Source organism: Crocodylus porosus, unplaced genomic scaffold (genome assembly GCF_001723895.1).
Source record: "Crocodylus porosus isolate Cpor-Errol unplaced genomic scaffold, CroPor_comp1, whole genome shotgun sequence".
NCBI lineage: Eukaryota > Metazoa > Chordata > Crocodylia > Crocodylidae > Crocodylus > Crocodylus porosus.
In genome coordinates this window covers 3,051,191-3,067,903 of record NW_017728940.1, presented here as the reverse complement: position 1 = coordinate 3,067,903, position 16,713 = coordinate 3,051,191, and the positions used below count along the sequence as shown (strand labels likewise).

At 54.2% G+C, this 16,713-nt stretch overlaps 3 protein-coding genes across 5 annotated transcripts in view; 2 read left to right on the top strand and 1 right to left on the bottom strand.

Moving 5' to 3' along the window:
- CEP85 (centrosomal protein 85) overlaps positions 1-15,092 on the top strand; it is a 31,507-nt gene extending 16,415 nt beyond the window's left edge. For all 3 annotated transcript variants that reach the window (XM_019548003.1, XM_019548004.1, XM_019548005.1), the window contains one exon: positions 15,080-15,092. The gene's annotated coding sequence lies outside the window, so the exon portion shown is untranslated. The remainder of the gene's footprint in view (positions 1-15,079) is intronic.
- SH3BGRL3 (SH3 domain binding glutamate rich protein like 3) lies at positions 21-972 on the top strand (the record flags this gene model as incomplete). The annotated part of the gene is made up of 2 exons (XM_019548007.1): positions 21-212; positions 303-972. Coding segments are annotated over 2 exons (258 nt in total), but the record flags the coding sequence as incomplete, so codon positions are not given.
- On the bottom strand, positions 875-16,600 carry UBXN11 (UBX domain protein 11). Its single transcript, XM_019548006.1, has 14 exons — positions 15,559-16,600; positions 14,820-14,857; positions 13,499-13,606; positions 13,006-13,106; positions 12,484-12,538; positions 11,530-11,609; positions 9,749-9,863; positions 7,985-8,202; positions 7,526-7,603; positions 6,351-6,471; positions 5,165-5,268; positions 4,419-4,489; positions 3,476-3,622; positions 875-2,752 (listed from the first exon to the last, which is right to left on the bottom strand). The coding sequence occupies exons 1-14, from the start codon at positions 16,020-16,022 to the stop codon at positions 2,593-2,595; spliced, it is 1,860 nt and encodes a 619-aa protein (XP_019403551.1). The 5' UTR covers positions 16,023-16,600; the 3' UTR covers positions 875-2,592.
- Positions 16,601-16,713: the final 113 nt, after the last annotated feature.

Below are 16,713 nucleotides of genomic sequence, written 5' to 3'. Positions count from 1 at the left end.
GGGGCGGCCGGGGGCGCTGACCCGCGGCCCGCGCTGCGTTGCAGATCAAGTCGCAGCAGAGCGAGGTGATGCGGGTCCTGGACGGGAAGCACATCAAGTACGAGCTGGTGGACATCTCGCAGGACAACGCGCTGCGGGAGGAGATGCGGGCCAAGGCGGGCGACCCCAAGGCCATCCCGCCCCAGATCGTCAACGGGGACCAGTACTGCGGGGTGAGCGGCGCGGGGGGCGCGGCGCGGCTCTGCCCTGCCCTGCCCTGCCCCGCCTCGCCTCGCCTGACCCGCCTCTCCTCCCACCCGCAGGACTACGAGGGCTTCGTGGAAGCGGTGGAGCAGAACATCCTGCAGCAGTTCCTGAAGCTGGCCTGAGCCCCCGCCCTCCCCCGCCGCCCTCGCCCTCCGCGCGCCCCAGGGACCCGGCGAAGCGCCGATGCTTCGGGTGCGCCTGGGCTCCGCGCAGCTTCTGGTGCCTCCCGGAAGCAGGGCGCCGAGCCCGGCCCCAGGGCCCAGGGCAGCCCGTTACCTCTTGCGTTTTAGTCCAGCCGCAGCGTGCAGATGCCAGGCTGCCGCCCGCCTCGCTTCCTTTCATTGCTCCCGGGCAGCCCGGCTGCCCTTGGGCAGCTTCCCCTCCATGCAGGCACACTGCACAAAGCTAGGGTCGGCGCTGCTCCTCGCCCGCGGGGTGGAGCGGGGTCTCGGGAGGGCGCGGGCAGGGGATGCCGCGAGGCCGGACCCGCACGGCTCCGCTACCACGTTCCTGTACTGACACGATGTGATGCTACAGCTCCCCAGGGCCGCCCCGGCCCCGGGCTGCTCTGGCAAGTTGTTCCTCCAGCCTTTCCGGCCGTGCCAGGGCAGCTTGCTTTTTTTTTTTTCCTGCAATCTGGACCAAGTGCATTTGTTCTTCTGCCAAAAAACAAGTTTATAACTGGTGTTGTCTTCCAAGACGCTATTAAAACGTGACTAAACCTTTCCTGCGGCTCCCGGCCGGCCTGTCCAGGGTCCCTTTATTTTGGCTCGAGGTCTGACATCGCCCTGCTTAGCAATTCTGAGTCACTCCCAGCTCGCTGCGGCAGCCTGGCGCGGAGGCCTTGATGCTTCTGCTCGCTGCTGCGGCAGGCGTCCATCGCGGGTTTCAAGAGCTGGGATCCGTCGGCAGCTCCCAGGGAGGCTGCTTGACCCCTCTCAAATGCTTGCGGCCATTAACAGTCACAGACGGCAGGGACCTAATGTGAGCAAAAACTACCTTGGGATCCCTCTTGTCACCCTGCAGGGTGAAGGGGGCTTGTGTTGTGGCCTAAGCTGGAGGAGGCATGTAATCTACTTTCCTGTCTTCGCTGCGGGCAGGGCTGGGATGGTTCTTTGCTCCTCCCTAGCTAGCTGCAAGCTACCTCCCAGGTTCCCAGCCAGCTGTGCTGAGCAGCTTGGAGAAGCTGCCTGAGGCTGCCCAACTTGGCACCGTGTCCGTAAGTGCTGGGTGAAAGTTAATGGGCAGCGAGCCTCCCCAAAGTGGTTGAGATCAGAGGGTGCGGCGTGCGAGAGAGCACAGGACAAGGGCACTGCTGCATTGGGCGCAGTGCCCAGAGCGCAGCATGCAGGAGGAGGACATGGGATGTGGCCTGGGAAGAGGTGTGTGGGGCTGGGATTGCCATGGGGGGTGAGATGGCTCTACATGGGAAAGGTGCAGGGGGGCTGGATCCTGTGCATGGTGCAGACTGATGGGCCAGTAGGTGCAGGGACTGGCTTGTCCCTCTGGCTCAGGCTTGCTTTGAAAGGGTTTTGGGGTCACCAAGTTCCTGAGGCTGGGGATAGCGCTCAGGGCCGTGGGCACCTGGCTCAGCCCTGCAGCCTGGTAACTGCAGTGCCTTTAATAGGCCCCATACAGTAAGGAAGGATTTACTCGTGTACAGGAAACAGCTCTGGGCCCTTCTAGCCGGTGGGGGCTGGGCTTGGCTCAGGGCTGGCCTGCTTTGGCTCAGTCCGGCTTTAACTCTGCTGACCCCAGAACAAAGCGTTTCAGGCACTGGTGTGAGCAGGGTGGGAGACAGAGGCTGGCCTTGCAGCATTTCACTCCTGCTCGAATGGAAATGTTTGCCAGGGAGAGGGCTGCAGGATGGGCCCAGCAGGGCCCTGACGCAGGCAGCAGCAGGCACAAGGGTCCGTGCCATGGCATCGTCTGAAGGGGAAACAGCTCGTGTGACCTGCAGCAGAGGTGACGAGGAGCCAGAGCTGTGCCTGGACGACACGTGGATCTGAATCCCACCAGGTACCAGGCTGGCTGGGAGAGGCACTTGTGTACCAAAGGGTGAGTTTCTTAGGCTGGCAGTGCGTGGTTTGTCCCAGGTCTCTCAGCAGGGCTGTGGCCCTGGAGCTCTCTCCCCACAACCCAGCCTCCCTTCCAGGAAGTAGCTCAGCAGTGAACCCAAGGTAGGACACAGCCCAGCCTTCCCACCTGCGCAGGGAGAGGCAGCCACTTAGCCCGTGGTACAAAGCTGCTCCTTCCTCTTGCCAAAGCCAGCCGGGCCCGGCTGGAGAAGGGAGCCGGGTGGGGAGGACAGCACAGCGCTTGGCAGCGCAGCCTGGGTGCGCTCGCCTAGCTGCAGCCCTGTCTTGCCTGGCTGCCTGGGCTGCTTTCCCGCAGCAGGAGTGAGGCGGCAGGGGTGAGGCCGCACTGCTGCAGGGTGAGGGCGTCGTCTGCGTACACCCGTGGGGGAAAGGTGCTGACGATCTCGTACGAGCTGGAGCTGCCGTGCCTAGGAGAGAACAGCATTGCCCTTCCTGTGAGCTGGCTCCCAGGGGCCTTGTGGGGTGATGCACGAGCAGGGCGAGTGTGCTGGGGGCACAGCTGGGCAGGAAGCGGCTTTCAGGGCAGGAAGTGGCTTTCAGGCCAGGCCCCGGGTGGCTGCTCCAGCTGGTGACAGCTCTGAGCTCGTGAGGCAGGACAGACATGGGGCAGGGAAAGGAGAGGGGGAAGACAGCCCAGCTGGAGCTGCCTGGTGACCAGCATAAGCAGCAAGGCAGCTCTGCCCAGCCTTGTAACTCAAGGGGCTGAGAGCTAACGAGCTTCTGGGCCCAGGGTGGGCAGCTGTCCTCCCATGCCAGCAGGCAGACCACAGCACTGGTCCACGCCACCATGTGCATAACGGGGTGCTCTGGGCAAGGGGCAGTAGTGCCTCGGGGAGGGTTGCAGAGGGGCAGGGTGGAGAGAAATGGCAATGAAATGGCAGAACTGTCCAGAACCAGGGGCAGGAGGAGTGAGCAGAAAGGGTCTAGTGGAAGGAGAGTCCACTGAAGCTTCAGTTCCCTGGGGATGGGGGAGCTTAATCAGACCCTGGGACTGATCCCAGTGCCCTCAGGGCTGCCAGGGAAATGGCAAGTAGGTTCAATTCCCCATAGTACCGTACAGGATTGGGTCCTGTGAGCAGGGGAACAGAGCCAAGGGACCAAATTCCCTCCTGGAGGTTGGCGGCACCCACCGGCTCCGAGTGAGGTGCTGACGCAGATCTCCGATGGTCTCCGTGAACAGCATCTTCACAAGGTACGACTGCTCCCCGCTCTCCGACCTGACCCGGAGTGTACAGATGCCAGGTGCAGGAGGCTGGTCCGGGTCCCCTGCCTTCAGCCTGCAAGCCAGACATGCCAGTGAGCTAGAGAACAGTGGCTTGGCAGCAGCACGGAGCTATGTGGCCAGCCGGGGTGAAGCGGGCCAGGCAGAACAGGCCATCAACCACTGAGTGACCAAGGGAAACGGGGAGCTGCTGGGCGACAGTCCAGGCTTCCTGATGGCTATGGGCAGCAGAGGGGCTGGAATCCCTGACCACCCACTTCTGGGCTCAGCTATTTCGAAAGTGACCTGCACAACAACAGCCCAGAGCCCTTTTTGCTGCTTCGTGATGGGATGAGCTGCCTGGGACAAGGGCTGCTCTGCTTGTTGCTTGAACCCAAGATCTCTGCAGTCAGGTCTGGGCCAGCCCAGGCACGTCAGTGCAGCAAGATGAGGCATGTGGGTGGAACAGCATTCCCCCGTGTTCAGCTCAGCCCTGGGGGCAAGTCTGAGGGCCAGCACGTAGCAGCCCAGCAGTGGAAGCAACTGCAGGGAGTTTCAACTTCCTTGAGTTTTGCCAGTGTTTGCTATGCAACTCCAGAGCCAGGGCTTGTCATTGGTAACTGTGCAGCCTCTCAAAGCCAGGAAGGGCTGGGCTTGGCCTGGTGGTTGTTTCTCAAAGAGCAAACAGGCAGCAGCAGCAGCAGCAGCAGCCCAGAAGGCCCAGCTCTCCCATTCTCTCTACCCATTGTAAAGCAGCGAAGAGGAGCAAGTTCCAACCCCTACGGAGCTTCCCTGCAGGTCCCCATGGCACGCGCGTGGACAGACCAGGAGCCTGCGAGAGCCCTGGTCATACAGATGGAGAGAGCCCTCACCTCTCCTTTGCTGCTGTGAGAGCAGGCGTTTCCACCAGGATTATGCTGCTGCCACGTGACCCCTCAGACCCCTGAAAGGGAAAGGGTGAGCATTAGGTACCATCATCCTGGCTTAAGATATTGGGGGCAGCTCCCTCATTCTCTGCCACAGCTCAGAGCAAGGCCCTCTCTCCCCCGCATCAAGACCAATGGCTTAAGCTTACCCAGCCCTGTATTGCTGCTGCATCCATGCCCTTCACACTCCTCAGGGCCTCCATGCTCACCACACCTGGTGAGGCAAGCTGGGCTCTTTGGTAAAGGTTAATTATGGCTTTGAAGCATTGCAATAATTATTTAATAAACTCCTGTGAGCTGGGGCTGGAGCTTCTTCTAGTCTGACACTTGATTTTTAAGCCAATAAAACAGCATCCAAAGGGGCTGGTTGAAATGAAGAGTAAGAGCACTGTTTGTCTGGGGCAGGGACTTGCTTCCCTTATGAGGAAGGTGCCAGGGATTCGATCTGACCCCTGAGACAACAGCTCAGCTTTTCACTTGGCAGGTGTGATGTGGCTGTGGAAGGGGCTCATGGGGCAGGTGAAAGGGTGTCTGGTGCCCTCTAGCGAAGCCTCTTCTAACACCAGGAAGTTGCACAAAGGAGGCCATTCAGAGGACAGGGCCCAAGGCTGATGCCATCACACTGATGCAATGCATGGTCTGTGGCATCAACCGTGCACTCTTGCCTGGGCACACCAGGGCGTCCATCATACCTGCAGCATTGCTTTGATGGACCCTCGCACATCAATCACGTGTCCGTCCCGGATAACACACCTGGGAAGCTTGTTCAGGAACTGCTCCAGCGAGAGCTTGGGACCTGCAGGAGAGAGGAAGTTGTGTGCTCCAGAGGGAGGCGGGGATGTCTGGACAGAAGAGTTTTGCATCTCAAAAGGCTGATTTGTCAGAGCTGGAAGTTGAGCGGGATCATCTCCGTGTTGGCTGAACCCTCAAGTCCACACTGAACCATCCTCTGCTCTGGGAAGAACCAGTGACACGTGAGTTAAACCCCATCCAGCTAGAGTCACGTGGGGGAAAAGAGGCCTTGCCAGCAATAGAGATGGGAGTCCTGATTGTATTATACCACCTCGGGCACCATGGCTCATGCTAGAAATATCTGTGACATGGGCTCATTACAATCATGCCTAGGAAAGAGCTGTTTTATGAAGTGGCAAACGACCCAAACCAACAACCCCTCACAGCCAGTACGTTAAATGGCAGTATACATGAGACTCACGTGTGCACAGGTTATATGGCTGCATGCAGCTGGCTGGGAATATATCATACACGATGCACTACGTGCCACCACTGGGGAGGATGTGAACATAGAGAATAGGGCTGGAAAAAACACCCATGACCACACGTACCAAGACCTCACCAGAACAGCTGAACTGTCAGTCCCTGAGGGCTGTTTTAGTGACTCTTGGAACAGATTTCTCGAATCCAGAAGGAAAAGCAGGAACATGTGGCCTGGTCCTACAGGCCAGGCCTGTTCCCACCAAGGAGCAGAGGCACCATGTCACATCTGGAGTGGCAAAGAGGACGCTGGCGCCCGGGCGAGGAGATCCTCACCTCCATGAGTGATGTGCAATAGGACTGAACCCTGAACAGCTCTCTGGCGGGACGGGGGCAGGAGCTCTGCTGAGAACGAGCCGTGGGTGTGACCATGGAAGAATGTGGATTTGGGGTGTGTTCTGGGAAAACTGAGCATTTGGGGACATTTTTGTGACATTGCTCTTGAAATTCTTTAAAAACGTTTGTTTCTTCTCACTGGGAGACTGCCCTGAGCTGTACCGCTCAGAGACCCTCACCCACAGCTGCTTATCAGCCGGGCTTGTTTCTCCTCCTTTTTGGGAGCACCGTGGCATTTCGAGGGCACAGAAGACATGGCTGAAGACTCACCTGGGATCTCACTGGTCTCCTGGACTTCACTTGGCTTTGCATGGCCAACTTTCTGGCCCTGGCCAGGGAAGCTCTCTGGAAGCTGCCTATCCCGGAAGAAGATGTCTCTCTTGTCAGTGACCTGTCGAAGGAACGCCAGAGGCCATGAGCAGCCCCAGGTACCAGCAAGTCCCTGCTCATGCTGCATCAGATCACAACAAAGCCTTCAGCCATGGTAACAAAACAGGATGTAAAAAAACCTGGAGGTGGTAGTGGCTTTGAAGCTGGGGGCAGCCACAGACACCTTGGGTCAGAAAACCGTAAGTTCAGTTCGGCTCCTCCAGCCAGATGAATTCAGACCTGTCTCCCCTCAAGTCAGCAGCTGCATGGTGCCTCTTGACTCTCAACAAATATATGCTGCAGCAGATGTGACCCAGGGGCCTGGGCGGGGCACACTTATCCTGGCTTAAATCTAGCTGGGACAGGTAACGGTAGAAGTGCAGTGACACAGGGGCTGCACAAGCACGCTGGAAGCCTGCTGTGCTGAGGTCCAAGCCACTGCAGTTCTTCTTTTGGCTGCAGTACAGATCTGCGCTAGAGCACAGCAGGCCTCCAGCCTTGTACGCATTCGCTAACTGCCTTGAACCCAGCCAGGAGTGGCTTGTTCTCCATAAACCGCTTCCTCTGTTGCAGAAAGCGGCCCTTCACTGGGAGGGTAAGTGGAAGAGCGCATTCACTGTATTCTCGCTGCAGCCTCTGCCCAACCACCTGACTTGTGACTGCTGCAGTTGCCAAACAGGGTGGCTTTGAGTGAAGCACACTGCGTCTTCGGAGGGACGGCCTGCCTAATTTTAGATGTCTCAACAAGACGGTCTGAGGTATGGTATCCTGTGCAGCTGCTTTCTATGCACCCAAAACTGCTTCCCCAGTTCTTCCCCCTTTCTGCCTCTCTTTAACCCAAGGCTCACTGAAGCAGACTGAGCACTTGGTGTCAAGGATGTTTCCTGTAGCGAAGGAAGTAGGTGTGTTCCCAGGCCTTGCCTTGGGGCCCAGCAGCTCAGCAGCGTGGGTGTAAAAACACCATAGTGAATTTGCTGTGAGAGAGCCTTGCAGGGCTGGGCTAGTGCAACCAGCCTCCCTTTTCAGGGCTGCTTGCCTAGAGGGTGTTGCTCCCCTGAGGGAGCGGCTTGTCTTACCTGGAATGGCACACCAGCCGGGTAGCATGCCTGCAACTCAGAGGGGAAGTAGCCATCCAAGATATCCTGCAGACATTGCTGAAACCAAGCAGAAAGGCCTCAGAGCCCAGTATTTCTACCCCTCCAGGGCTCTCATTCTCTCTCAGAATGAAAACTAAGAGGCTGCAGTTTCAGATGGAAACCCCCCAGTGTGTAGGCCTATGCCTGTGGGACTGGCCTGTGTGCTGCACTGGCACAGAATAGCCTTGGTGTCTGCAACAGGCTCCACAAGAACTCAGATGGGGAGAAACTAGGAGCCCCCCAACAGCCATCAGTCCTCACCAAGTGCCTGTGGAGGGCATGAGATGGGGTAGAGGGCGACTGAGTGAGCTCCACATTTGCTGGTCACCCTCCCCTAGCACTTGCTGAGGGCACTCTGGACCGGCAGGATGGGGGCCGTCTCTAGGAATTTATCTGTACCTGTGTGGATGGCTCCTCGTATGACCGGAAGGGCCCGTTGAACATCACTATCCCGTTCTTATAGAGAGTGAGAGACACCGATTCGGGCTCCCTCAGCCTGGCGCCTCCCGCCGTGTGCTGGATCTGAGACACGCCCTCCCCTGCCAGCACATTTAAATCCTTCAGGTTTTCCAAAATTAGATCAAAATCAATCAGGGGTTTTGGAGCAGTCGAGACGCCTGCAGCAAGGAGAGCAGAGTTAGCAAAGGAGGGGAGACGAGCACTGAGCTTGAGCTTAGTGCCCACATGTCTGAGCCCTGAGCCCTGGGCCCAGCTCCTTCCCATCCCACTCTGCTCAGTTATGGCGTTGCCAAGTGAAGGAGCAGGATGCCATGGCAGCCTCTCTCAGCCACTTGGCAAGGGGGCTTTATAGAGCAGCAAAGGAAGGCAGAAGAATCAGTCCCTTGGCTACAAATGAGCTCTGCTGCCAGGCTGTGACACAGCCTGCTCCTCTCAGAGGCCATTTTCACCCCAAATTGCTTTTACACTTGAGTGTTGTCCCCTCACTTGGTGCTGTACAAGACCTACTGATCTAGCTGACCACCTGCGCTCAATTGCACAGCTCAAGCTCACAGAGGAAAAGCCGATGGAAGCCCAGCTGCCTGACTACACGCAGTCCCTGCAGCCTGTTCCCAGCACAGCTTGCCCTACCTCGTGAATTGCTGAAGAGGAGGGTGGGAGGAGGGGACATCAAGTTGCAGGGGTGTGGTGGGGGTGTGAAGATGAGGGTGGGGGAGAAGTAACCTAGAAGAGGAAGTGAGAGCAGCGATGAAGGCAGAGGACAGGGCATCTTTTCTGTTCTGCTTTTTTCAAAGACGTTCAATAGGAAAAAGAAGCCCGGTCTCAATGAGAGAAAACTGTAAATAAGACCAAGTAAAGTGACATGCTAGTTCAGAGAGGTTCTGCTTCACACCTACTGCTCTTCAGATACCGTATCCCTTGCATTAAGTGGTTGTGACAAGCAGCCTTGCCACTTCCCAGCACCAAATACTACAGGAGTCAACATGGTGTTACTTGCTCCCAACAGAACTGATCATGCAGGTGCTCGAGGGAAGAGAAAAGGCATTTTGATGGGATCTGAGAGCATGGATGAGTTGTTGCACTTATATTAAAGTACTTCTATTCTATTCTGCAACAAACCTGATTCTCACACCCAGTTATGTTGGGTTATGTGAGATCAGAATCAAGCTGACATTCAGGGAAACCTCAAGCCGGCAGCTATGGAAGACTTTCCTCCAGATTGTCTCCACCAGGGTTTATAAAATACATGTGTTCTGGGGCCTCTTTGGCTTATGATGCACTGTCTCCTCTCTCCTGAAACAAAGTAGTAGGGAGATCTCAGCATCTCCATGGGGAAACCATAATCACAACAGGCAAGGACTTGAGCACCAAAGCCTTTTAGGGAGCTATCTGACTCAACCTGCACCCAGCCTTATCTTGACAGCTAAGCTTCTTTCATCTCTGTATCAGGCCGCCTGCTCACTGAGCATCTTTGCCCTTGCCGTAGGTGCTGCCACATCTTACCACCAACGGCCCACAGACTGACTTCTGCACTAGCCTTGGCACAATAGCCTGTGACTGTTCCAGAGAAGTTCTGGGACAGGAGCTTGGCTGACTGGTAAGTCTGCGATTCCCTAGTTGACCATACTGGAGAATTTTGTGCCTTTTCTGAGCGTTTTGTGACGGGCGGGTTGTCTGCCTTAAATGAGGGCACTGCGGCATTACCTGGCTTCCAGAAAACCCTCGATGGCCAACTGGCCTCCTTCCCTGATGATTCCAAATCTTCCAGCTCCTCATTCCTCTCTCCAACCCAGATCAATCCATAGTCATTCAAAAATCGCTGTAATGGGGACAGAAAAGAGGATGGGCTAGTTTGAGCACCACGGCACTATAAAAGGCTGGGAACCTGGAGAATACACTGCCAACAGTGGAGGTGGAAGTAGGTGCTTTCCAGTGGGAGTGTTTGTCCTTGTAACAGACATCCTGATGGAGCAAGAACAGTGGCATAGAGCGTGCAAAGCTGTATGAATTCAACTGTGTGGACCAGGGGTAAGCTACATGAACGTTTTGAATCTGCAAGTATGAATCTTAAGTTACTTTCTGTTGAATCTGCCAATGCACGTATAGTCTTAATTTATGTGGACAGTATATTCTGTCCGGCAGCACTCTTTCCCACGCCTGTGGTTGGAGCTGTTTATTTGTGAATGCCTTGGACATATAGGACAGGACCCAGTCTCCCAAGCCTCTGATCACTGCAAGGACTTTGCTTCTCCTAAGCCAGGCAGGTCACCTGGGAGAGCAAAAGAAGGAACGGAAACAAAAATGCAGCTATGCATATCAATAGGAAAAGACCGGAGGCGGCCCACGCAGGTGCATATGAAAGCTACTGAAATGTATGTCGCTAAGCAGGGGTGTTTCAGTGATCTGTAGTTACTTTGCTCCTTCCTGCCTAGGCCTTCAAAGAACATCCCAAGCATTAATTGATAGACCCTGTGAGCAAGGTCAGGATTGGTGCCTCCACTGCACAGACTGGAAAGGAAAAGCATAGGTAGCCAGGAAACTAGCTCACAAAGCCAGATCAGTAACAGCACTAGGGAGAGAAGGCAGGGGTCCCAAGTCCTAGTGCTCTGCTCTAATCACCAGGGTACACAGATGCTGATGTGAGATGTACCTTTCACAGTCAGAAACAGGTATTATAGAGAAGTGCGCTGAAGTTCCACATTGAACGGCCAAGCATGTATCGAGAGCTAGACTTGCGGTCCGGACTCAAGCAGCTTGCTCACTCCCTCAGCGATGCTTTCCCAGCAGCAAAATAGGGGAAATGCTGATCTGCTTTTGTAAAGCATTATGGGAACCCTGGGTGAAGGGAGTCAATACACAAAGTAGTGCTTGTATTATTCACCGTTCCCAGGGCTTCTGCTTGACTAAGTAATCGTTCTTCACTTTCTGTCCTAGATCTGGGCAGTGTCACTATGAGCTGCTGTGATCAATATAAGTTGCTGCAATCCATCCTTACAGGTGAGTGAAGCGTTCCCTGTACTTGTGAGATCTTCACATCACAGTTGGATGCCTTTCTGAGAGGGGGGCTTTATTTGAACCCAAGTAATTGGGCTCACTACTAGAATAACTGAGTGAGATGTAATGGCCAGTGAGGTAGAGGAGGTCAGGCAAGATGCTCTTACCTTAAAATCTCTGAAATCTGTTTTTGAGCTGGCTGTGAAGCCTCCCAGGCTGCTTCAGGAAGCAAGGCATGGTTAGGACTGCCAAACTCTTTGTTTTATGATTGTTAAAGCAGATGTCAAAATGGCTTGAAAATGTGAAAAGAGGAGTGGCCAGGGGACTAGGAAATGGATTAAAGGTGTTTCCACTTGTCTTCTCTGTACCCAGGCAGGCACCAACAGTTGGTGGTAGTTACGTTGGTGGTTTAATAAGAACCAAATATCTTTGGAGTGAAAGACTATAACACCCAAAACCTAGGAGGAGAGGGGAGAGGTCGGGGGCCTCACCTCCATTTCCCAAACTTGACGCTGCAGCTGAAGGCACATCACTTCCAGCTTCTCTACTTGGCTTGGCTCAGGGGAGTCCTCTGGGGAAAGACAGAAAGAGACCTGAGATTCCTCCTTTTTGCTACAATAAGCCTCAGACAAGGACTGAGATCATTAATGTCAGTAATGTCACACCTAACTAGGCCACAGCTGAACGAGTCTGTGAAGCACAGAAGCTGAGTGGCACCTCTTTGCCTACTTGTCTGTCCCCTGACTGTTCCAGCTGGGTCACAGCTGATGAGATGCACAGACTAAATGACTTACTTGGCAGGCATTTAGGGTAAAAGTTGGGGTTTTCTGGCATGACTGGTGCCGCATGCAGTGATACACTGAAGGTGGCTTGACTGATCCTCCCAATATCCAGGAACCTACTCAGACATCGGCAAGTCGCACAGTGAAACAGGATCAGTTAGGCAGTGATGAATGGGTGCAACAACATACAACAATATTTATAAACGTTGCTTGTGGTTTGACAAAAATATTTTTGTTCTCTGCTTCCTGAGTAGATCATGCCCTCAATGCTGGTTTACAAGGGTGTCGTGTTCTTGCAGAAAAAGGCATCTGGGCTCAGCTAAAGATGACTGCTGAATCCCAAAAAACTGCAAAGAGCATGAGCTGAAGAAAGCGACCCATAGGACAAGGGACTCTTCCAAAGCAGGAAGATCCTTTGAAGCTTTCAGTAAACATACAGCTGGCTTCTTCAGTCACTTTAAATCTGAAGCGTGGCATGTTTGTTTTTCTGACCACTTTTAAGCTGTGAAATAGCATTGAAACTGTCTTACTGCCAGCATTACTATTACTGCCAGAATGCACTGCTGCAACAAAAGCAGGTCAGGGTGAGAGGGAGGGAGCACTGCGCCAGCAAACTGCAGCTTGCAGTTCAGCAGCAGATGCAGGCGTGAACTTGGACCTTACCTTTCCCTTTTTGAAGGACCTTCACCTTCCCCTGGAGATCAGCAATCTTCCTGTCCTGCAGATGTGGGACAGAAAGACAGAGCCATGATCTTGGTTAGAAAGTCTGCAGTAGAGCCTTCTAACTGCTGGAGACGCAATTTACCCGACAGCTTCAATAATGGCAGCTGGGCCTTAGCTACTGGGGGAGTTTGCTGCAGGGCAACTCTCTGCTTTCTGATCTATTTGGATCTTGTAAAATGAAGAGAAGAAAAGAAACATCCAAAGCAGAAGAGTCACTGACATTAGCAAATTCAATCATTGCGGTTCATTTTTACTGAGGATCACAGCAGGTTCAACCCTTTAGTGCCTCCCCTCCCTCCAAACCGCATTGACAAGGCAGCAGTTGTGCTTCTGGAGTGGATGCTTTCTGTACTTAGAACAAAAGCCTTGTCTACAGATTATACTGCCTTAGCCCAGACTAGACCCAAATGTGACCCTGCCTATTGTGACTCACACTGTGACTGACCGGGCTGGCAATTTTACCTTCAGCTGGAGTTCTTGGGCTTGGCTCCTAACTTTTTGTTCCAATTTAATAATTTTCTGCATCATGGTAGACATGAGTTCCATGTCAGTAGGAGCTTCCCCTGAAAGCAGAAGTCCAACACAGCATCCAAAAAATCTTATTTCTGAATAATTCAACCAAAAAATACCCTTATGATCACCCAGTGCCCCATTACATGAGTTGAAGGTTCAGTAAAAAACCTGATTTGCCATTTTTGGCTACATGAATGGATTCCTTGTAAGTGCTGTGCGTGAATCCTTCTGTGGCCATGACTGGTGCATACAAGGCCTTTGGAGCAGGCACTGTGTGTGTGTGTTCCTGGGACATCAACACTGACTGTCACATCTGGGCATGTGAATCAAGGACTAATCACTCTGAGCATGAGTGTTGAGTCCAAGGACTTTCACTGGGTAAGCCACATGCAAGCACTAGCTTATAACTCAGTGACTCTTGTCCCGTGAGGTGCGTCATTACCATGTTTGCTCGCTTTTGCTCTTCCCTTTGAACAGGAAGGGGATTCACTTGGCAAGGCATCATTTGTCCTAGGAGGCAGGATGTCATTCAGCAATGCGGCTTCATCCTCTGAGAAGAGGCAAAGAGAGAAAGCAAGAAAAAGCTAGGTCAAATCTTTAAATGCACCTTCTAAACTCCTCAGATGCCAGGAAATAAGAGAGAGATCATTCTATAGGTATCCAGTACAATTCTTTTCCTTTAAAGCATCCATCCCTGCCACTGTTGGAGCTGGGATACTGGGTTCAGTGGACCATAGGTCTGACCCAGTATGTACTGGAAAGCATGTCTTGTCATTAGGGAAAGTGATGTGACCCCAACTCACCCCAGGCAAATGCTCTCAAAGGGGCAAGCATCAGGATTTAACCAGGCATCTTGTACTGTACTGCTCACTACAGTCCAAGAGCCAAAGGAAGATATGGTTCTGCTGCGGGTGGACAGGGCTTCACCTAGAAGGTCATAACCCAGGGCATCAGAAGCAGACAAGGTCAGGAAGGAAGCTATGAATTAGATGATCAGAAGCAGGGACTGAAATATAGGTGGTGATTGCGATAGAGCCACAAGAAAAGTGGGTCCAGGACAGGTGGTCTGGAGCAGTCAGCTGTAGCTATAAGGGACCAGGAAGTGGGCGATCACCAAACTAAGCCACAAGCCAGGAGCTGGCTGTCAGAAGACAGGGATCTAGATTACACTCTGAAGCAAAGGGTCAGAATTCAGCTGGGAGCAATTTAGCCTGCCTGCTGCCTTGGCCCCAAGAAGCTTTCAGTCTAAATGAAGATCAAACACCAAGCTGTACTGGGATAGAGAATGTGATACCAAGGCAAAGCATCTTTTTGTTGGGTGGAGGGGATGTGCAGATGGATTGAAGGAGGTAAATGGCAGGGTCAAGTTCTAGTAACAAACTGCCAATAGCATTACATGGACAAGGATCAACACTTCTGAGCTGCACAGAAGTGAGTTTCAAGGAGGGACACGAAGAAAAGTATTAGCACTGGGAAAGGGAAATATGGGGACACAGTCTAATTAAGAGCTAGTAATCACTGGAGAGATCTAACTTGTTCTAAAGCTTGCAAGGACGTGGAAACCACACATCGCTCTGAGCAGCAGCACGTGGGAAGGAGAGAGAAAAAAGGGGGTGAGAACAGAAAAAATAGAGATGAGTGCACAGCCCATAGATCTTGGGGCTGGTCCTGCTCTGAGCAGGGGGTTGGACTAGATGTTATCTCCTGAGGTCTCGTCCCACCCTCATTTTCTAGGATTCGAAGATAGTAAGATCTTAACTCACCACCGCAGGCACTCTGTTTAGCTGGCTCAGGTTTTTTCCTGCAAGAATAAAGAGGGGATCTCGTAAAAACATAGAGCAGGCAGATGAATGATCTGTTGTGTGATTTGGCTTAGAGGTAACAGCCCTGGAAATTACAATGAAATGTGTCTGTACAATACAACTGCCTACGTGCTCTTATCCTTTTGTGGCACTGATCCAAATCCAAGCAGCCCACTTTGCTTTCCCCCCCCCCCGCTATGAGTGAGTACTCACACAGAGAGCAAAATCAGGGCAGCTTAGGAGTTGAAATTGCTGCTTGCCACTAGGGTTAGCTGCTTCAGGTCACAGAAAGGCCAAGGTAAGAGGCGCAATGCACCAGGCTGCGTGCGATATACCTCCTGTAGCAGAATGAAGGATCCCAGGATTTTCCCTGCCGTTAATTAGCTAAGATTCTATTCTTATCAGCCCTGAATTGTAGGGCCTTATTCTGTGAAATGCTGAATAGCCTGAAGAATCCTTAACTGCTGATTCCAGCAGGTGCTGACTCAGCACCATGAAGGTCAAGGGAAGAGGAAGGCCTCAAAAATGTTTATACCATGCAGCCTGCAACTGTGAAGTGTATTATGAAAGAATCTGTTGGCCTGGAGGCACTTGATCCTCGTACCCCAATTATCACGTTTAAGAGAAGCACTTGGGATGGAAACTGCAAAAGAAACAATAGCTCCCACGCTGTGTACAGCAAAGGTAACACCTCATTTACCCCGGACTCTGGAGCTGCAGCGGGACTCTGCGATGCTTTCCCAGGGAGGAGAGAGGAGACGTCATGGCTTGCAACTCAGTTTGCTCTAGATCCCGGGGAACGAAGGCGAGGTGACGCCTCCGGACTGCGGGATGGGACGGAGAGTAGCAGAGTGCCTGGATGCGAGAGAGAGAAACCATGAGGCAGCCGACGGATCTAAGAAGCGATCTGCCATCCCGCGCAGGGGAGAGGGGTCGTGCTGGAGGGGCTGGGCGCAGGGGGAGTCTTGAGCGTGACCCTGTGTCGTTCGACCGAAGCAGGAGCCTTGGGATCCCCTGCTGGGACCTCTGGTTCCGGTGTGAATGGAGGACGGGCACGTGGATGCAGCCTCCAGGGGAAGACGAGGGCCGCCGTCCTGGAGAGCGGGCACAGGCTGGCCCGTGGGGTGAGCTCGTGCATGACGGCTGCCTGTTGTTGGTCGGCATGAAGCAAAGCGCTGCGGGGATTTTGCCTCCGCCCAGCCCTCATGTCATCACAGGCCGTGACGTCACCATGTGTCGCCGTGCTGCGCTGCACCGACCTCGCGGGACCCTCCTGGGCAGCACGAGCACCACGCGCTCGCCCTGTGCAGCTACAGTTGCATCAGGAGGCATCACCGCGCAACAAGGTGACGTCGCGAGGCGTCGCTGTGCCAACAGTGACATCGGGAGGCGTCGCCAGGAGAGGCAGCGACGTCGCGAGGCATCACTGTGCCCCAGCAATGACAGCACAAAGCATCACCCTGCAAGGCAGTGACCTCACGAGGCATCGCTGCGCCACGCTAGTGACATCAGAAGCGTCACCATCAAAGCAGTGACGTCAGAAAGCACCACCCTGCGCGGCCGTGACGTCACGACGCATCACCCTACCCATGCAGTGACTGCAGGGAGCGTCGCCGCGCGCGGCAGTGACGTCAGTGGCCGCAGCCCCGGGCCGGCGGCGGCGCCTGGGACCGACTTCTGCAGCCCAGCGCCGCCATGTTGTTGACAGGCGGTTGCCCGGGTGAGCGCCCGGGCGCGGGGATTGGCTGAGGCGCTCACGTGGCCGGGAGGCTCCCGGCATGCCGCGCGGCGTAGCTCGGCCTCGTGGCCCGTGGCCTGTGGCGCGGCCCTGCGGCCCCGGGGGAGCTGGCGCCGG